The sequence below is a fragment of the Elephantulus edwardii genome, unplaced genomic scaffold, assembly GCF_000299155.1.
Source record: "Elephantulus edwardii isolate Elephantulus edwardi_28Jun2011 unplaced genomic scaffold, EleEdw1.0 scaffold00398, whole genome shotgun sequence".
In the NCBI taxonomy this organism is placed as follows: domain Eukaryota; kingdom Metazoa; phylum Chordata; class Mammalia; order Macroscelidea; family Macroscelididae; genus Elephantulus; species Elephantulus edwardii.
Genome location: NW_006400148.1, coordinates 317,829 through 340,948, shown reverse-complemented (window position 1 = coordinate 340,948; position 23,120 = coordinate 317,829). Strand labels below are relative to the sequence as shown.

Genomic DNA, 23,120 nt, shown 5'->3' with positions numbered 1-23,120 from the left:
AACCCCTCTGAGTCGCACTTACCCATATGTAAAATATGAATGCTAATACTAACCACATAGGGTCTCTGGAAAGACATGAAAAGAGAGGCAATCCCAAGAGGTGTTCAACCAGTATTATCTGTCTTTATGCCACCTTTCCCATCACTGACTCATCATTCCTACAAATTTCATTCTATCAAAATTTGCAGTTTATTAATTTCTACGTTATACTCCCTCCATTCTCATCTTTAAAATTCAAGCCTTGACTGATGGATTCTATGAGCAAAATTTTAAAGATATAGGAAATATCAAAAGATGAAAGGAATGAAGAGTTACTGCATCAAAAAGTTTTTCTTGAGTACCAGAAGGATGTCTATCTATGCTTCATTGATTATGCAAAGTCATTTGACTGTGTGGACCATAATAAATTGTGGTTAACCTTGAAAAAATGGGAATCTCAGAGCACTTGATCATGCTTATACAAAACCTATACTTGGACCAAGAAGCAGGACTCAGAGCAGAACAAGGAAACACTGCATGGTTTAAAATCAGGGAAGGAGGGCATCAGGGATACATACTGTCCCCATACATTTTCAATCTGTATGCAGAACAGATCATTCGGGAAGCAGGGCTTTATGAGGAAGAGTGTGACATCAAGATTGGAGGAAGACTCATTAAAAATCTACAATAAGCTGACAACACAGCCTTGCTTGATGAAATTGAAGAAGTCTGAAGCACTTGCTACAAAAGGTCAAGGACTGTAGTCTTAAATATGGTTTGAAGCTCAACATCAAGAAGACAAAGACTCTTACCACTTGGCCAATTGGCAGCACCATAATAGATGGAGAAGAGATTGAGGTTGTTGGCAATTACAGCTATCTCGGCTCCACAATCAATACTCTTAACACCAGCAGTCAGGAAATAAAAAGACAAATTGCATTGGGAAAATCTGCTGTCATGGACCTCTCCAGAGTGCTGAAGAGCAACAACGTCAGTCTAGATACACAGGTGTGCCTAATTCGGCCATGATCTTCTCATTTACTTGTTATGCTTCAGAGAGTTGGTCTAGGATGACAGAAGAAGATGCAATGCTTTCAAGTTGTGGTGCTGGAGAAGATTTTGAACATACCGTGGACTGCCAAGAAGACAAATTGGTCTATCTTGGAGAGGGTGAAACCAACTCTTTCCTTGGAGGCTAGGATTTTGAAGCTTTGCCTCACTTACTTTGGGCATGTGGCCAAAAGGACTGAAAGATCAATCCTTGGAGGACATCATGCTTGGAAGGGTGCACAGAAATTGCAGGCGAAGAAGGTCCTGGATGAGATGGATTGATACAGTATCTACAGTAATGGTGGTTGGTGTGTTGGAGTTAGTGAGACTGGCTCAGGACAGGGAGTGGTTCAGAGTTGCTGTACATAGGGTTGCTATACATCACAGGCAACTCAATGACACATAACAACAATAACATACTATGACAGGTTTGGAAGCAGGAGTGGCTTCCACTTCCTAAACAACATGCCTGTGGAAACTCTATGAACTTTCATAAATATTGATAGTTGTAGAGAGACTTCAGGCCTTTTGTTCATAGGGTCACAATGACGCATGCTTGACTCAAAGGCAATCAATAGCAACAACAACATTATATTTCAGGAATCAATGGTAATAAATGAAGAAATTAAAGCTGCACTGAAGGCATTCACATAAAATAAGGTCTCATGAATTGATAGAATAACAGTTCACATGTTTCAACAAACAGATGCAACCTCAGATGTGCTCATTTTCTATACCAAGAAATTTGGAAGACAAGTACTTGGTCAAATGGCTGGAAGAGTTTAATATTTGTTCCCATTCTCCTCCAAAAGATGATCCAACAAATATAAAAATTATCATGCAATTTCATTAATATAATTGACAAGTAAAATCTTGCTGAAGATTCTTTTAAAAACTGCTGGAACAATCTACCAACAGCGAACTGCCAGAAATTAAAGTTGGATTAAAAAAGTTGTGGCACCAGGATATTATTGCTCATAAATGAATCTTGGCTGAAAGTAGATAATACCAGAAAGATGGTTATTTGTGTTTTGTTGACTATTCACAGGCATTTTATTGTATATGCTATAACAAAGTATGGTTAACATTGAGAATCATGGGAATCCTAGAACATCTATTTGTGTTCATGGTAAATCTATACATAGACAAGTTATTGTTTGAACAGAACAAGGGAGCACTGTTGCTGTTGTTGTTGTTATTGTTATGTGACATTGAGTTGCCTGCAACTCATAGCAACCCTAATGTACAACAGCTCTGAACCTTGCTTTATCCTAAGTCAACCTTATTGTTCCTGACACACCAGACCCATTACCCCAGTTACTGAGTCAATCCATCTTTTTGAAGGTCTTCCTCTGTTGTGGTGTCCTTCCCCCTTCCCAAGCATAACGGCTCTCTCCAAGAACAGGTCCCTCCTTGCAAGATGCCTGAAATATGTCAGAAGGAGTTTCAGAATCCTTGCCTCCAAGGAGCAGCCTGGTTTTACCCTTTGCAGGATGACTTTCTTTGTTCTCTTAGCAGTCCATGGTGTATTCTATACTCTTCTCCAACACCACAGCTCAAAGGCATCAATTTTCCCTCTATCACCTCTAGTCATTGTCCAATTTTCTGATGCATAGCATGTCACTGTGAAGACCACGGCCCAGATCAGGTGCACCTTACTCTCCAGACAGACATTGTTGCTCTTCAGTACTCTGGAGATGTCCTTAACAGGAGACTTTCCCAGTGCAATTCATCTTTTGATTTCCTGGCTCCTAGTACCAAGAGCCAAGCAAACTAAACTAAACTAAAGGTGTTAATCTCAATCTCTTCATCATCGGTTAACAGTCTCAATCTCTTCATCATCTATCATGCCAGTGATGAGAATTTTATTTTCTTGATGTTGAGCTCCAATCCATATTGAGGGCTTCAGTCCTTAACCTTCTGCAGCATATGCTTCAGGTCCTTCTTAATTTCAGCAGGCAGGTTTCTGTCATGTCATAATGCACGTTGTTAATGAGTCTTCCTCCAATCCTAACACCACATTCTTCTTCATAGAGCCCAGCCTCCCTGATGATCTGCTCCACATATAGATTGAAAAGTATGGAGATAGGACACATTCCTGACATATACTCTTTCTGATTTTAAACTATGCTGTGTTTCCTTGCTCTGTTCTGACGACTGCCTCCTGATCCAAGTATAGATTTTACATAAGCATAATTAAATATTCTAGAAGGGAGTACTACATGGTTTAAAATCAGGAAAGTTGTATATCAAAGTTGCATCCTTTCTCCATATCTTTTCAAAATTATCCAATAAGCTGGACTAACTGAAGAAGAATGTGGCATCAGAATTAAAGGAAGATTTGTCAATAATCTGTGTTATGCCAATGACACAATCTTGCTTACAGAATCTGAAAAGGACTTGAAATACTTGATATTGAAGATTAATGACTAAAGACTTTGGTGCAAATTACATCTTAACATCAAGGAAACAAAAATACTACTATACCAATAATCAAAGTTGTGATAGAAGTAGGAATGACTGAAGTTATGAATCATTTACTTGGATTTTCAATCAACAACCATGGCAATAGAGGTCACGAAATTGAAAGATTGCTGCAATTGGAAAAATAAGCTGTCAAGAATTTGTCCAATGTGCTCAGGAACACTGATGTCAATTTAGACAGATACACCTGATTCAAGCCATGGTCTTTTCGATTATTTGTTATGCACTTGGAAATTGGAAAATCACTAAGAATTACAGAAAAAGAACTGATGGGTTTTGGTTGTTGTATTGGAGAAGGATACTGAATATATCATGCACTGCCAAAAGAACATACTATCTTACAGAAGGTACAATCAGGTTCTCCTTAGAGGAAAGAATGGTGTCTCACACATTTGGGGCATGTTCTTAGAAGAAACCATTCCTTGGTAAAGGCCATCATGCTGATACTAGAAAGGAAGACCTAATAAAAAGGATGGGTTGTAACAATGGCCTAAAGTGTATTAGAAACAATAATGATGATGATGATGCACAGAGTAGGATACGGTTTGGATCTGCTGTTCATAGGGTCACTATGAGTCATACTTAACCCAATGCCCCCTTACAACGATATAAGTTGCAGTACACTCAATGGTATCTAACAACAATTTTGTTTCTGAGGAAAGATGATATATTAGTATTTTTTTTATTTGTGTCTAATAGTTAATGAGAGTTCTTATAGACCAGTGGGTAAGGAATTGCCATCCCAATTCAAAGGCAGGTGGTTCAAATCCACCTACTACACATTGGGAAAAAAGATCTAGTGCAGTACATGGCATCTAAGACATCATTGGAGAGTCACCTATTAGTTTGTTTCGATTAAACAGTTATTAGAGTTTTTAAGAATAACTTACGATCTTAAGAATTTCTTAATATATGTTTTTGCCATCTTAAAATAATTGACCAGGCATGTTAATTAATTAATTAATTAATTATAATTGATATTATAAATAAAAATGTATAAGAATGATTGATTAAAAACAATATTATTTGTAACCTTTCACTCAATGTACATTTGCAGTTTATGACATCTTTCAAAAACAAACTCTTGACTTTATTTATTACTAAAGATATCTGCACTTTGTTATTTTCCTACCTGCCTTACACTTCGAGGTTATCCATTTATCTGACTACATTCCACCTCTGCGTTCCTTTCTGAGTTTGATGATCCTTTCTTTAGATGACTCGTCTGACACCAGAGACTCTAGGCATGAAATTCATCAAGTCTCTGGGTTGTTGTTGGTTAGAAGAGTTCACTGAGCTTTATCTCTGCCTATCTCCTTCCATTTACTTGATTTCTAATAATAAATATATTAGTTTGAACCAAATAAATGACTGAATGAATCATAGAATTGTTCCAAAAATTATTCTAAATACAGTGCTTCTAGAAATGATAGGAAAACCCAAAAGAAAACTTTGAAATGGACCCCCCAAAAAATCATTTTATCTTAGACTTCCCAGAGTGTTCTCATTCTTGACTTTGTTTTGATAGCATCCCTTTTGGCATTTATCCTATGTTTTCTGAGCCTACATTGTCCCCTGTTCCCAAATTGCCGCTGCATATTTTGTTTTGTTTGATGTGCTGTTGTTTGTCAAGGAGACAAGATTTCACTTTGAATGTGATTTCAAGCTGATAAGTGCAAGCTTGCCAACCATAACATTTACTTTAGTCAAGTTCTACAGTTTCCCAAATTAGCCACTATCATTTTCAAAAGAACTAACAGAGCTATCCTGAAGAAAGTGAAACCAACTGCTCCTTAGAGGCAAGGTTTTGTTTGGGATTTTAAAAATTATTATTATTTCTTTTTTTTGAGACTCCATCTTACATACTTTGGTCGTGTAGCCAGGAGGGACCAGTCTTTAAAGAAGCTTATCATGCTTGGAAGGATCAAGGGACAGAACAGGAAAGAAAGACCCTGGATGAGATAGATTGACCCATGGATAACCCCAGATGAGATGGATTAAGGTAATTAGGATAAGTGTATCAGAGACAGTGAGAGTGGCTCAGAATAGAGCCAGGTTCAGAGCTATCATGCGTAAAGTCACTATGAGTCATAGTTGACTTGATAGCACATAACAACAACAATCTTTTTGGTAAGACTACTCTGTCTATTCGAACTTATATGACAATATATCTTACGGAGGATATATTACTGCTCTGTGGCTAATAATTCCAAACTAGAAAGATTGGAGGTTATCTTTAGAATTTTGTATTATTTTGTCCCTTGTATCTAAACTGTCTCCAAGGCCTAGATACATCTTTTGGATGTTTTGTTGATTACATCTTATCATTTTTCAATTTCTTTGTATACTACATTAATTCCCAGTCCTCTAGTTTGAAATTAAGTTTATAGTCTAAAATTAATAAAGTCTAGAGTTTAAAATTATTCTTGACCACAGTCTCTCTACTTTCAGGGCATCACAACCTATGCACTGAGACTTCAGCTAACTCCTTGTTACCTCCAGAATTCCACTCCATGGGATTTAGAGTTCCTATTTTATAATACAACACCTCATCAGAATTCCAAGTTCCTCACTCATCTTCCTTTAGTATGTATTTTTCATTTCAGCAAGTGCATTTTCTCGTAATACCAATCGCATACTACACACATTATCAAATATTTTAGCCAAAGCAGGAATTCTTTCTCTTTTAGTCTTATATGCTTTACTCATAAATAAATGAATAAATAAAGTAAAATCAAAGTGTGAGGTCCTTGCCTATTCTCTTCCTGTTACAGTAATGATAGATAGATAGATAGATAGATAGATAGATAGATAGATAGATAGATAGATAGATAGATAGAGTTCACGATAAACATTGTTAGGTTCTATTCAGTTGACCATGATTCATAGCAACTCAAAGACCAGCAATGGGGAACTTATTTTATTCTGCATCATCCTCATGATCTTCATCTTATTCAAGACCATTGTTGCAGTCATTGTGTTCATCTATCTCATTGAGGGTCTTCCTCTATCTTGCTGACCCTCTGCCATTCTTAGCATTATGTCTTTTTCCAAGGCGAGCCATCCTGGCAACATGGCCAAACTACATGGGATGAATTTCACCATTCTTGCCTCTAATTGCCTAGATTCACTTCTCTTCCTTCAATAAAGTATTATTTATTCTTTTGACAGTTCACAGGATATTCTATTCACTTTGCCAACACCACATGTCAAAGGCATTAATTCTTCTTCAGTCTTCTTTATACTTGTTCAAGAAGTTTAGACTGTCCTTCAAGGCTCATTTCAAAGTCAATCACTTTCTTAACTCAGAAATTTTTCTTTGAAACTGAATAATACTTGCAATCATCTTTGTTTTCACCTGCAGGTGAAAAGCTCCTTGAAGAGAGAATTTATAATTTTATTATTTGTATCCTCAAGAGTACTTTGATAATGTAATGATGTGCTTTGAAGAAAGGTACATACTCAAGTATGACCCATAGATGATTCATGTGTTATACAATCATTCAATTGATTACTTACTCTTTTCCAGGCACTACTCTGAGATGGTGACTTAGGTGAACTGAATTCTAGATCCACACTGTCACTAATTACCTATTAACTTCTGCTGATATACTTAAATTATCTGAGCCTTCGGATTCTCTTCTAAGAATAAATAAGACTAAACTAAGTTAGCGCTAATATATCTTCTAGCGTTTCCTTAATTTTGAATGTATATTTATAGGTCAATGAATGTTATTTAGTATTTACTTGGCTATTAAATAATACAACCTTTACCCTTATAATTCCATTACTATCACATGATTCAAGAATGTAAAATTTTAGCTCCCTTTTAATTTTTTAAACTGTTTAATAAATGTACATTGAATACTCTTGTGTGATTACCATTGTTGTCAATGCAGCAGTGAACAAGACACAATCTTTACATCTTGAGACACCATCTCTGAAACCATTGTGTGATTTACAGCGTGATGAGATTAATTTAAGATTTTTTTAAAGAAGAGTAAAATTTTGGTAAATAGTCCTTCACATACAACCACGCACACACACTACCACCACTGCTAAAGCAACCCTATACACACACACACACACACACCACCCTCCCACTGATTGGTATCAGCTTTCTTAGCACCACAAGTTAAATACTATGGAGAAAGTTATAGGAATAAATGATATATGCCATTGTAGTAGAACATATTTTGTATTTCACTTGATCCATGATTCTGAGGCCTCTCCTACTGGCTCTTTTATATGGAGAAGGAAGGTAAAGGGCTCAGTGGATCTCCTTCTGTATTAGAGTGGCTAGCCTTGAAAACAATTTGTTATATACACCAGATCATGCTGCTAATGAGAAAGAGTTTCCATTAATGATCATTATTCTAGTTTACTAGTGAGGATAAGAATTAAAAGATATTAAATGTGTTATTTTAATATTATTGTTCCACCCATGATTAATATTTGCTTTAATAACATCTGTGGACTATAGCATTCATTATGTACATGAGACGACAAAGTATTAAAAGTAAGTATTGAAAGTACCCCAAATTCTTCAAGGAATCTAGAGGTACTACATTCAGATGTATTTTTCATGTTGCATTTGAACTTATATGTAACCACTAGTGTTGTACTGTTCTTTGCTATTATAATACCATGCTTATCATATGTACTGTGTGTTGGTAATCTGTGGTTAATGAGATCACCTTGGAGATGCCTCAGTATTTTAATACTGGATTATTCCAACCAAAAGAATTAAAAGCATCCTAAATGTGCAGTAGCTGCAAAAAATGTTAAATCTATAGAGGTCATGGTACTAGCGACATTATCACCAATGTCAGATGGATCTTGGCAGAAAGCAAAGAGTACCAGAGAAATGTCTCTCTATTTCGTTGACTATGCAAAGGCCTTTGACTGTGTGGATCACAACAAATTGTGGATAACCTTAAGAAGAATGGAAATCCCAGAACACTTGATTGTGCTCATATGAAACCTATACACAGACCAGGAAGCAGTCCTTAGAACAGACCAAGGAAACCCTTCATGATTCAAAATCAGGAAAAGTGTGTGTAAGGGATGTGTCATGTCTCTATACCTTTCCAATCATTCAGATGGCTGGGCTTTATGAGAAGGAATTTGGCATCAGGATTGGAGAAAGATTCATCAACAATCTATGTTACACAGATGGCAAAACCGTGTTTGATGAAACTGAGGAGGATCTGAAGTGCTTGCTGCAGAAGGTCAAGTACTATAGTCTTCAATGAGGATTGAAGCTCAGCATGAAGAAGACAAAGATTCTTACCGCTGGGCCAATTGGCAGCACCATCACACGTGGAGAAGAGATTGAGGTTGTTAGCACCAGCTTGGCTCCAGCAGTCAGGAAATCAAAAGATTAATTGCAAAGAGAAAATCTGCTGTCATGGACCTCTCCAGAGTACTGAGAAGCAACAGTAAGATGTGCCTGATCTAGGCCATGGTCTTCCCAATTGCTTGCTATGCCTCAGAGATCTGAACAATGACTAAGAATGACAGAAGAAGAATCTATGCCATTGAGTTTTAGTGTTGGCTAAGGGTATTAAACATACCATGGTCCACCAAGAAGACAAATATATCTGTTTTAGAGAAGATAAGACCAAGTTTCTCCTTAGAGGCTAGGATTTTGAAGCTCCATCTTGTATACTTTGGTCATGCAGTTGGAAGGGAGTAATCCTTGGATAAAGACATCATATTTGGAAGGGTGGGGAGTAGTGCAGGAAAGGAAAACCTCAGATAAGATGGATTGATTGATACAATAACTGGGGCAGCTGGGGTAGGTGTGTCGAGTCAGTGAGACTGGCTCAGGACAGGGCAAGCATCAGAGCTGTTGTACATAAAGTCGCCGTGAGTCACAGGCTATTTGACAGCACATAACAAAACAACAATGTAACCTAAAGATAATGTATTATTTGAATGAAATGAAAATTATCTTTCATATAAAGTTCAAAAGTCAGTGTCAGAAAGGCTTAATTTAAATGATGCAAATACTGTTCTAGACCCCAGTGAGACAGGACAATTAAAGCTTTTTTCCTTCTTCTTTTGATCATAAAGAAAAAGAATTAAAAATTAAGCAAATAAATATATAATAATTAAAAATTAATCAAGTAAATATACTATAGACTATGTTTACTAAAAGAAATACAGTGGAAATTCCCTAATATTGAATAATTCATTCGCTAGACAAATTAGAAATGGAGTGAAAGACAGACATTCAGTAATAAGCATTCAAAGACAATTTGGGGTCAGAAAAGCCTATTTCATTAGATATTCCTGCCTCAATCCATTAACTCCTGGGAAGAATGATGTCTCTGGATTGTGTATCAACCTTGCTCTACTTCTTGAAAAGACTGGCCCAGATGGTCAAGGAAAGGGAAGTTTTTGGGGTCATGCTTCTTTTGGGGGTCCTTTTTGATGTGTATTATTGCTCTTCCCTCCCCCACAAAGGCGGGTGTCCCTCAGCCTTTGCCTAGGGTTTAAGTCCACTCAAAGGCATGACTTTAAAACCCTCCAAGCCCTCAAGCCTGAGGCCCTTGGGCCAAATTTATTAGTTTTCTAATGAATATTCCTTGAATGATACAGCAATCTTCTGTCTGTTGGCTGAACTGAATAACTTTGTGTTGCTGTGATGCTGCACACTGTTCCATAGTCTTATCTAATACCATAATTGTTACCCATTATGTACAGTTTTTTGGATGAGCTTCCAGATTTATTTATGCTGGGAAGCAGGAGTAGCATTCACTTCCTAAATTAGATGCCTCTGTAAACTCTACAAACTCTCTTAACTCTTTAAATGTACAGAAATGATTGTTGTTATAGAACAGAGTTATGTACAGGAATGATGTTAGTTATAGAACAGAGCTTAGGTCTTTTGTGCAAAACTTACTCTCAATCGTACTTGACTTCATGACACTTAACCATTGCTAAGTGAAATTAATGCTGTTATATCTGGAGGAACACTCTTCCATTTTGTACATCACTCTTTGTTAATGTGCACTATGAAGTAACCAGGGTTGCTGTGATGCTGAACCTTGTGCCATTGGGGTATCAAATACTAGAATGACTTCCCAATGTGGACAGTGTTTGGTGGAGCTCCCAGTTGTAAAACAGGTTTGGAAGCAGGAGTGGCATCTACTTCCTAAACCACATGTCTCTGGCAACTCTATGAACTTGGTGAAATGACGACAGTTATGGAAAGGCAGTAGGTCTTTTGCTCATAGAGTCTCTATGAGTCATGTTCGACTTGATGGCAATCAACAACAACACAACAACTCTAATTCTAGATTAGAATTAAGACTTTCAGGGACCATTGTATATTTTTCCCCAAAACCTTAAACCGTATTTAGCTGACATCATTTTACAACCATGAAAGTATTTCTACGTTCTGGTATTGTAGCTAGAATATATTTTCCAAGCAGTTTTTCCTAGAATTGTTTCATTATACTCATATTAAGCTCTGCTTGCACTGTCTTTGCACCTTGGATTCTAGCAAAATAGCTTCTCTTATACTGATTCTAGTGCAATAACAAATACCTTTTACTCTTTGCTGGAAACCATGACAGTGCTCATAAAATGAGATTCTAGGAGTTAAAACTTGATCTTTAGTAAATGTACCTTTTTGACAAGTCAGAGGCTTACTGTATATTAGGTAGCTTATATACTTCTAATGTTACAGAACATTATCACATTTTGCAATTTAATTTTTAGTACAAATAAAAGGAAAAGATGAATCAATGTCTTTGAAATGAGGTGTTGGCAAAAAATATTAAATATTGACTGAAAAGAAAAATACATCCCAATAAACAAAAATTAAGGAAATCTGTCTTGGAGGAAACACAACCAGAGTTCTCTTTAGAAGTAAGGATAAGGAAATTTCCTCTCACATACGTTTTTGCATATAGTCCTCAGAAGAAGCTAGTCCTTGGCAGAACACATAATGATAGGAAAGTTAGAGACAAAGAAAGAGGAACACCTTCAATAAGATGACAGTGAATGTTACTATGGACTTGAGCATGGCTGAAATAGTGAGGACAACACAGAATAAGGCAAGATCCAATCTATTGTTGACTACATGGCACTCAACATCAACAATATTGGGAGGTTTTATTTAGGAAAATTGAGAAAGTCAGAATCACTAAATTGAGATTCATTATAATTTTGCAGCCTGTATATTTCTCTGGAATGCACTAATGATGACTACTGTCCTCTGACTTGGGGAGGGCCTGCTGTGCCATCAACTTGAGTACAATTCATAGAGACTCTTTCAACAGGACATCTGAGCCCTGACCTATCCTGCTGCACCCTTAACATCTCTAACACAGCCCAATCTATAGTTTTAGTCACTGTGTCAATCCATCTGGTTGAGGGTCTTCCTCTCTTTTACCAAGTACCAACAATGATGTCCCTTTCCAGGGAATAGCGTCTGATAAATAACATGCCCAAATATGTGAGATGAGGCTTCATCATCTTTACCTTTAAGGAACACTTTGTATGCACTTTCCCAAGACATACCTATTCTTTTGTCAGTCCACGGATATTCAGTAGTGTAACACCACAGCTCAAAGTTATCAACTCTTCTTCTGTCATTCTTGTTCACTGTCTATCTCACAGAAGCATAGCAAGTGATTGAAAAGACCATACCTGAGTCAGGTGCACTCAAGTCTTCAAACTGACATTATTGCTCCTCAGTAATTTGTAGAAGCCCCTCGCAGCAGACTCCCAATGCAATACATTTCCTGTTCATTCAGAGCTTACTTTTTCTCTTATAGCCACAATATCCTTCTCTACGAAGATGGGCATGCTGTGGTGGCAGATTTTGGAGGTAAAATTTCTATGAATAACACCCTAAATAGCCTCAGTTTCCTTCTTCAATCCTCATTACTCCCTAATGTTTTATGATCAGTCTAAAAATTCCTTTGACATTGACAGCTATGCTTCTCCAAGTCATTAACATTCCAATGACTGCACATTTTGAAAGTATGATATTTATTTTCAGGTTTTCCACATTTATAGCCTGATTGACGGGGGGGGGGGAGAACACAACTAACATAGATTAAATAGGATTTCCATTCTTAGACGTAATATTTTACTTTGGTTTTGAGATGGTTCCTTATTGTGAATTTGTTTCTTCTCTCCTTCAGAATCAAGATTTCTGCAGTCTCTGGATGAGGACAACATGACAAAACAACCTGGGGTTTGATGCTGCCTATGTTCCCTATAATTGCTGATCAATTAAAATGTGTACAATCAGCCAGAGAGGAAGGGAGATCAGAGTAATTTTAACTGGAAGCAATGTTGCTTTCTCTGCAGCAGAATAACATCTTGTATTTTTATTCTAGTATACTGGTCCTTGGAGAAGGATATCATGCTTGGTAGGGACAGCGCAGGAGGGGAAGACCCTCTATGAGGTGGATTGATTCAGTGACTGGGGTATTTGGGATGGGTGTATCGGAGACAGTGCAATTGGCACAGGACAGAGTAGAGTTTAGGGCTGTTGTACATAGGGTCGCTGTGAGTTGCAAGTGACTCGACGGCACATAACAACAACAACATACCCCAAAAGTATTATTTCAGAGCTCTGCTAGAGAGACAAATTAAAAAAAAAAAATTCTGTGGATAAAATAATACTGAATTTGTTTTGATTATAACTGAAAAGAATGCTTAGATCTCATTAATATCTCTTGAGGTGGTTTTGGTGGAATGGTCAGTAGTGAATTGTACTGCTAATCCAGTCTTTAGTGGTTTGAATGCACCAGCAGATCCACAAGAGAAAAATGTGCAGTCTCCTCTCTCTGGTATTTACTGGGTTAGAGGCCTGCTGGGACATCTCTGTGGGTTAGAACCAACTATTTGGCTGTAAGTTTGAGCTTTTAATTTTTTTTTCAATGGTTCATGGATGTCATTTTTTGTACACAATGGTCAAAAAAGCAAACAAGTCATGTAACCAGGGTGCTTCTCACAGGCAAAATTAGTAAATGTTCATCTCATATATTTTGGGCTTGTTATCAGGAAGGACCAGTAGTAGAAAAAGGCATCATGCTGAGAAAGGTCTATGAAAGATTGGAAGATCTTCAACAAGATGGAATGACACAGTGACTGTAATAATGAGCTTGAGAATTTTGGAGATCCTGAGGATAGGACAGGAGAGGGCAGGGTTCTGATCTGTGCTCATAGGTTCATCATGAGTGAACGAAACACATAACAATTATATCTACTATTCTAAAGATTGTCAGTTCAAACTCGCTCAGCCGCAGCAGCAATGAAAAAATAAAGCCCTAATGATCTGCTTCTATAAAAATTGTAGGCAAGAAAACCCTATGGATTAACAATCTAGAAACAGGAAATGAAATAATGGAAGGAATTAGGGAAGGGAAGAGAAGAGTAAAGGGAGACAAATGTGTGTCAACGGATGAATGGAAGCCCAACCTTTCTGTAAATTTTCATTACAACCCCAAAAATAAAAGAATAAAAGCCTATGGAATGATTAAGAGTCACCAAGAGTAGGAAATGATTTAATGCAATGTACTTGGTTTTATTTTACTAAGTAGCCAAGAGGCAAGTGCAAATTTTAGCTCAGTGCTAAAATTCATGCCTCTCATGACAGAGATGCAAGTACAGTTCTCAGCCAATCTGTCGATAGAGGCTTTTGTATTGTTATAATGCTAAATGAGCTCTAGTGAGGTTTTGGCTGAAAATGGACCAAGAAGCTCTGATGATCTGCTTCCAAAAATCAAACAGAGCTCTATCAATCACAATGATACAACCAGGAAGCAGTTCATCTCCTTGTGAGTTGGAAAATGAAGAACTTACTCTAAGCCAACTAATAGTAACAGCATTAAGTGTTGTAGTTAATATTTAATAGGTAAATGATTACAAAAAATGTGAAGAACTTGACATATTTCAGCAAACAAATGCTTCCCTGCACATACTCAGCAGGTGAGATTTCTTATGCCAAGAGATCTGGAGGACAACTCCCTGGTCAACTGACTGAAAGAGGTATACATTTAATCCCATTTCTCAAAAGGGTGACTCAACAGTGTATAGAAATTATCAAACGATATCACTAATATCACACTTAATCTAGATACTGCTGACGATTATTCAGAAACAACTGAAGCAGTACATCAGCAGAAAACTTCCAGATGTGCAGGCTGGGTTTAGAAGAGACCATGGCACTAGGGACATCATAGCCAACATTAGATGGATCTTGGCTGAAAGCAAAGAATACCAGAGGAATATATATCTGTGTTTTATTGACTATGCAAGGTATTTGACTCTGTGGATCACAACAAATTGTGAATAACCTTGAGAAGAATGGGAATCCCAGAACATTTAATTGTGCTCATGTGAAACCTTTACTTGGACCAGGAAACAGTCATCAGAACAGAGCATGGAAACACTGCATTGTCCAGGATCAGGAAAGGTGTGTATCAGGGATGCATCCTATCTCCATACCTTTTCAATTTATATGCAGAATAGATCATTTGGGAGGCTAGACATTATGAGGAGGAATGTGGCATCGGAATTGGAGGAAGATTCATCAACAAACTGCGTAACGGAGATGACACAATCTTGCTTGCTGAAACTGAAGAGAACATGATGCATTTGCTGCAGATTGTCAAAGACTGTAGTCTTCAATGTGGATTGAAGCTCAACATCAAGAAAACAAAGATTCTTACCAAAGGACCAATTGGAAGCTTCATGATGGGTAGAGGAGAGATTGAGATTGTTGATAAACTCAGCTTGCTTTGTTCCACAATCAATACTCTTGGCACTGGCAGTGAGCAAATCAAAAGATGAATTTCATGGAGAAAGTCTGCTGTCAGGGACCTCTCTAGAATGAGGAAGAACAACAATGTCAGCCCAGACCAAGGTATGCCTGATGCAGCCTACAGTCTGAAATTACTTGCTTTGCTTCTGAGAGCTGAAAAAAAAAACAATTAAAGATGATAGAAGAAGGGTGGACACCTTTGAGATGTGGTGCTGGAGAAGAGTTTTGTACAGGGAACTGCCAGGAGAACAAACAGGTCTGTCCTGGAGAGGGTAAAATCGGACTTCTTTCTGGAGGCAAGGATTTTGAAACTCCATCTCACATACTTTGGCCACGTGGCTCCTGCACTTACCCTCTGATCATTCCCAGGCCTACTCTTCACTTCAAGGTCCTATGACTATTTTCATGATCTATCATCTGCTTTGAAAGCCACTCACTATTCCTCCACTGATGGAGTCTCTCATCTGCATGTTATTGTTGTTGTTACTATGAGTCAGGATCTCCTAGTTGGCTTTCAGAGACAGTTAATCACATTGGAGGAGATTTCCCATCTTTCTCTCATGGAGCCACTGATGAATTTTAATCACTTATCTCTGGGTTGGTATTGCAGTTCCTTCACCTTGTATAGTCCAGGCAATTTATCTATGTACACACAAATACTCACATATACAGAAAAAAACCTTTCTTTTCCCTTAGTGCTTTTGTAGATGTTTGTTTACACTGATAGTTGACTCATATTCATTCAAATAGCAAACATTTATTTAAAGCCTCCCACATGTGAAGCATTGTACAAATGGCCAGAAATGTAAAATAAAATTTTTAAAAATTGTTATTGACTTCAAAAAGCTTGTTGTCTATCAAGGGAAACATGGTAATAGGCAAAGAAATTTAAAGCTATGTGCAATTTCGGTAAGAAGCATACCAAAGTATTATGGAGTTCTTTATAGAGAGAAGGGTAAACTACAATGATTTTCAGCACGGACTGTATATTAAAATTTCCTTAGTAAATACAAGTAAGTGTAAAGCCCAAATGGGACCCCTCAAAATTCTATTCAATTGATTTGGTGTTGATCTTTGGTATCTATGTTTTTTATAAATTTTTAAATACTGGTTTATTTAAGTTCTTATACATTGTGTTTCACACTGGATCTTTCCCGTTTTCTTCACACACAGCCCCCTCCTCTCATCAGATTGTGAGACCCTCTGTCCTTGCCCATCATCACCTCTCCCTTCTTTGCCTCTTCCTCTTCCTCCTCCATCCTCCCTCTTCTCTCCTCCATCCTCCGTCTATCCTATCCCTTCCCTACTTGTATCCTCATGCTCACTCTACAATAATGATCTTATACAGTATTTGTCCTTATGGAACTGAGTTAGTTCACTCAGCATAATGCTCTCCAATCCCTCCCAAGTTAGGTAGTGATTTACAAAATCATTGTTCCTGTATGCTGTGTAGTATTCCATTGTGTGAATGTACCATAGCTTCTCAACCCATTCTACTATGGTTGGAGATTTGGGTTGTTTGTATGTTCTTCTGATGTTGAATAATGCTGCCATGAACATTGGTATACAAGTCTCCATTTGTGCCTCAGTTCTCATTCTCTCTGGCTATATTCCAAGCAGTGGAATAGCTGGGCCATATGAAATTTCTATGTTCAGTTTTTTGAGGAAGTGCTATGCTCTCTTTCAGATTGGTTGTACTATTTTACAATCCTACCAACAGTGTATAAGAGTTCCTTTCTCACCACATCCATGTCTTCTTAAAATTTTATAGGTGATTCTAAGATGTAGGTAGTTAAAACTAACTGACTAAATAAACTTTTATTGAATGAAATTGAAGTAAATTGAACCAACTACAGGTAATATTTATCTCTTTATCCTAATGGCATAGTCTTTAAGCACAAGCACTACTTTATTTTTGTAGGCTACTTTAGTTATTACAATTTTATGTAGGCCTAAGTAAATTCCCTAATTACCCTGTTGCTACCCTTTACAAAATAAGCAATGCTGTATACCTACTTTCACTTGCAATGTTGACACATGTATAATCTACTATATAAAAGGAGGTTATTTCAAATATGAAAACACATGGGAAGAACTACATATGAGCACCATAATCTGAATAAAGATATTCTTAGAAAGCTGTAATTATATATGACTTTAAAGTAAGGTAGACACTTAAAAAGAATTCTCAGCAACTAGCATTATATATAGATGATCAGTAAGGGTAGTGAAAGAATACTAGTTTACTTTAGTGGAAAAATAAAGATGTTAGGTGATGTTCCTTGACAGGATATGAAGCCCTAGGAGTTTAGAACTTTGTCCTTATTTTGCCCACAAGAGATTGAGATAAAGGAAACATAAGAAACTTGCCTATTTTCTTGTTGTGTACCATGAAATTGGATACAACTGGCACAGAGGGTGATTGCCCCTCCTTCTCTAGAGGAGTATCTAGTGGATTTGAACAATATGCCTTCAGGGTTGCAGCATAGCTTCTTGCCACTAAGCCACAAGAGTGCCCAGAAACTTGCCTATTAATAAGAGAGATTCAAATCAAAACTGTAATGAGTTACCATCTCAGCCCAGTAACAATGGGAATGTTTAGCAAGGCAGCAAGCAATGAAAGTTGGAGAGAATGTGGCAAGTTGGAAACACTCACACACTGTTTGTGGGATTGTAAAATGGTGCAATTACTCTGAAAGGCAGTTTGGCATTTCCTCAAAATGCTGAACATAGAAACTCTGTATGACCCAGCTATTCCACTACTAGAAATATAACCCCAAGGGAATTAGAACTGAGACACAAATGGAGACATGTACAGCAATGTCCATAGCAGCATTATTCACCATCGCAAGAAAATGGCAATACCTCAAATGTCCAACAACAATTGAATGGGTTGAGAACAGTGGTACAATTACACAATGGAATACTGTGCACCACTCAGGAGCAACAATTTTGAAAAATAATACTTAACTTGGGAAAGACTGGAGAGTATTATTGTGAGTGAACTAGCTAAGTTTCATAATGACAAACACTGCATGTTGCTGTTGTTGTTAAGTGCTGTCAAGTCGTGGGGGACTCATAGCGAGCCTGTGAATGAAAGTCCTCAACACTTGTATGACTTTCATCCTTTCTCCAGGTTCATAGGGTTTCCTGAAGCAAGCTATTATGGAAGTGGATGCCACTCTTGCTTCCAAGTTTGTTTTTATTAGGGAGCTCCACCAAATACTGTCCGCCATGGACATAAATACTGCATAAGACTATTATTATAAAAATAGAAGGATAAATAGTAAAACATATATAGGTTTCTAAGAGCAGAAGGGGTGGGAGCAGAGTGGTGAGGATGGGTAAGAGTGAAATCACAGGCCTGCACAATTTGGTGAGTGGAGGGAGGGGAAAAAGGAAATAAGAAAGATCCAACGCGGACCTGAAATGATGGGCATAGTCTAATGATGATTAATTTTATAAAGAAAAATGGATGGGAATGATTGTATTAAATAATTTGAATGAAGAATAGAGTGAAATACAAAGTATAAAAACTCTGTAAGCAAATCAATATAAAACAATTTTTTTTTAAAAACAAAAACAAATAAACTTGCCTAGACAGCCCATCTCCATACTTTTTCAACCTATATGCAGAACAGATTATCCGGGAGGCTGGGCTCTATGAGGAGAAATGTGGGGTCAAGATTGGTGGACGATTTATCAACAATCTGCATTATGCGGATGACACAACCCTGCTTGCTGAAACTGAGGAGGACCTGAAGCACCTGCTGCAGAGGGTCAAGAACGGCAGCCTACAATATGGATTGAGGCTCAATGTCAAGAAGACAAAGATTCTCACCACTGCACCAATTGGCAGCATCAGGATGGATGGTGAAGAGATTGAGATTGTACACAGCTTTAGTTTGCTTGGCTCCATAGTCAACAGTCTCGGGACCAGCAGCCAAGAAATTAAAAGGTGCATTGCCATGTGAAAGTCTGCTGTTAGGGACCTCTCCAAAGTACTGAAGAGCAATGGTGTCTCTTTGGAGACTAAGGTGCGTCTGATACAGGCCATGGTCTTCACAATCACCTGTCATGCATCAGAGAGTTGGACAATGACCAAGGAGGATAGAAGGAGAATTGATGCCTTTGAGCTGTGGTGCTGGAGAAGAGTATTGAGAATGCCATGGACTGCTAGGAAAACAGACAGATGTGTCCTGGAAAGGGTTAAACCAGGTGGCTCCTTGGAGGCAAGGATTCTGAGGCTCTGTCTAACATACTTTGGACATGTTGTGAGAAGAGACCGGTCCTTGGAGAGGGACATCATGCTTGGGAGGGTGGAGGGACAGCGCAGGAGAGGAAGGCCCTCTATGAGGTGGATTGATTCAGTGACTGGGATAATTGGGATGGGAGTGTCAGAGACAGTGCGATTGGCGCAGGACAGAGCGGAGCTTAGGGCTGTTGTGCATAAGGTCACTATGAGTCGCAGGCGACTCGATGGCACATAACAACAACAACAACAGACAGCCCAAAGAGTCAGTGACTGTTTTAACAAGAATTCTCATCTTCTAATTAAAAATTCAGTGCTCTGCACAACTAACCAAAGTGATGCATTTGCTTTCTGAAGGGAAATTTTATTTCTTAAGGTAAAGAATATGTGGTTGAAAATTAAGAGAATGTAAATAATACCATTTTATGACAATCTGAAGATAGCGCTTTTGTGCCATTTTGTTAGTTTTCTTTCTGGGATATTACACCAACAGCACTCAAAAATAACACATCTGGGGAAACAAAAAAGATATGAAAGACATGCATTTTTGCTTGATATGCCCTTCTGGCTCTTTATGACCTCAAGCAGAAGAACTCTATTTACTATCCTAATTTAGTGACTTTATAACTAAAAGGCCTGGACCAAGGAGATACCTTCAATGTGACTTGATTCACTGTCAGGACATAATGGAGTCCCTGAGAGTAAGTTCATGACTGGCTGTTCTGAAGTTCATAAAGCTTCTAGAAGGAAGACATTGGTAAATAAACAGCAGTGTTGTTCCTGTTGTCGTCAGATGCTGATACTCTTGGGTCAGTTCCAACTTAGCAGCCCTAAGAACAACAGAATGAACCACTGCCTGGCCCTTCACCATCCTCACAGTCCTTGGGGTGTCTGGATCCATTGTGGCAGCCACTGTGTCGATCCATGCTGGCAAGAATCTTTTTCACTAACCTCCTACTTTACCAAGCATCATGTCCTTCTGCAGGAATTAGTCCCTCCTGATAATAGATCCATGTTTCATGATACAAAGTATTAACAACCTACCTTCTTGTTTGTTGTTGTTTGCCAACAAATAGGAATTGACTCATAGCTAACCCTCTTTTGGGTTTTCAGACATCAGAGAGATTACCCATCTTTTCCCCACAGAGGAGATAGTGGATTCAAATCACTTGTTTTAGGATTAGCAACCCAGCTTCTTACCACTGGAGCTCCCTACCCATCCTTGCTTATGAGGAACATTCTCACTGCAGTTCTTCTAACACAGATTTGTTCATTCTCCTGGCAATTCATGTTATATTCAACATTTTTCCCCTAAGCCACAATCCAAAGACTTTAGTTTTTCTTTAGTCTATATTATTCCTTATCAATTTTTATGCATATATAAGGTGTTTGAAAATGTCTGGCATAAGACAACCACACCCAAGTTAACTGGGGTCTTTGCTTTTTAACTCAGTGAAAAAAATTATTTGCAGTAGATTTTCCCAATATATTAGTTGGTCTCTTGACAGGTCCATTTATGGGTTTAAACTGTGGATTTAAGAAGAATGAAATAATTGATAATTTTCCTTTTTTCCCTCTGTTTGTGATAATACTGTTATTGTTCTAGTTGGAGAATTTTAGGGGTTTTTACAATGTTAGTGTGTAAACTATACAGAAGGTTGTAGATTTTGATCTTCATCAGTATATCAAGTTATCTTTACTTTCAGAAAGCAAGATTATATCCACTGTATATAGTAGGTTGTTAATAAATCTTCCTCCAGCTTTCATGCTGTGATCTTCTTCTCAGATTATTTTCTCAACATATAGATTAAGTAATTTAAAACCATTTAATTGAAACCATTTAAGCCATTCAGTTCTGTTCAAACAACTGTTTTTTCTATGTCCAGGTTCACCTTGTACACAATTAATTCAAATTCTTCGCAATATTGCTCATAATTTGCTGCTGTTCTTATGTGAACATAACAATATAACATAAATGTTGAACATACATTGTTCATGCTGCTGTTGTTTTGTGCCTTTGAGTCAAAACCAACTCACAACTGATCCTTCACTGAGTTTTCAGAGGCTGTGAATTGGACAGGAAGAGATTGTCAATCTTTCTCCAGTGGAAAAGCTTGTAGAGTCAAACTGCCTACCTTTCGGTTTGGGAATGTAACACCATGCCCGCTAGGCCATCAGAGCTCTTTGTGTTCCTGCCAAAATAACCATTTTTTATGAGACAGAGGTTTTTGATTTGTGTAATTTCGTAAAAAAAAAAAGTGTATTTTATTTATTATGATGTTTATGTTAAAAATATATATTTTAGGCTTTTTTAAATGAGTAAAAATGTGCACTTAAGAAGCTAAACAGCACAATTATATGTATGTATAGTCTCTTTGAGAGAATCAGAAAATAATTACCAAATCCTCACTTAGAAGAACACAGTTATACAGTTGAAAAGTGAAATGCTTTGCCAGTGACATGCAGATATTCCTTGGCATATAGAATCTCCGTTGGATGGCTCCTGAGGTGTTCACCCAGTGTACCCGCTACACCATCAAAGCTGATGTCTTCAGCTATGCTCTGTGTCTGTGGGAACTTCTTACTGGAGAAATTCCATTTGCTCATCTCAAGCCAGGTAAAATATATTGCCGTTAAAAGCCCCTGTATTCTAAAAAAAAGTCACTGTATTCTAAAGTTCAGGTATTTTCACAACCGTAGGAAACATTTTTTTCCTCCCTCAAATAATTATTTTCTATGAGATAGCAAAGAGAAGTAAGTAAAAAATTTTAAAGTTTTTTTAAGATATGTTCCCAGTCTGAAAGAACTAATGACCCACCTCTGGGATTTTAAACACAGGTACACAGAAATGTAGGCGTATTTTATTGAAATGTAGAACTTTGATTTATGTGTTGTTAATAAAACAAGCAAACTATTATGGCTGTGTGGCAGATAGGTGCAAATAATATGGACAATGTAATATTTAGTTTCTGAAATTAGATTTTAGAAATGCCTTTTTGTGTGTACACAGAATTGAGTTGAAAGTAGCAAGATATAGAAGTAACTTATCAAAGCTATTTTCTGTGTGTCTCACATTATACAAAAGAGAACTACTTTCCTTCGTAATTTTACATGACATATATGGATATATTCCAAAAATGGAGCTTTGTGAGTGAGATTCATTTTGGTTCGTAAGATATATTATGCTCTATGTATATGTATTTGTGTCTATCATCCCATGTTATTTGAGTTTGCCTTATATCTCGTTATACTTTATTTTGCTGTGTACTTTTTTGTAGCCTTTAATAAAGAGCCTTAGAGGTGCAGTGGCTAAAGAACCAAGCTGCTAACTGAAAGGTCAGCAGTTTGAACCCACCATCTCCCTGGGAGAAAGTTGAGGCCATTGACATTTGTAAATATTTATAGCCTTGGAAACCCTCTGGAGCACTTCCTCTCTGGTTGTTATGAACTAGGATCAACTCATTGTCAAAGGAGTTGGTGTTGACTTGTTGTTAGGTACTTTTGAGTTGAGACTGTGTGGATCATACCAAACTATGGCTGACTCTGAGAAGAATGGGAATC

The 23,120-nt window shown here is 37.5% G+C and overlaps 1 protein-coding gene across 1 annotated transcript in view; it reads left to right on the top strand.

The window, feature by feature from the left end:
• TNNI3K (TNNI3 interacting kinase) overlaps positions 1-23,120 on the top strand; it is a 617,968-nt gene that overhangs the window by 412,300 nt on the left and 182,548 nt on the right. The window contains exons 19-21 of the mRNA XM_006902367.1: positions 12,306-12,358; positions 12,678-12,730; positions 22,044-22,176. Of these exons, the coding sequence (XP_006902429.1) occupies positions 12,306-12,358; positions 12,678-12,730; positions 22,044-22,176 (239 nt within the window). The remainder of the gene's footprint in view (positions 1-12,305; positions 12,359-12,677; positions 12,731-22,043; positions 22,177-23,120) is intronic.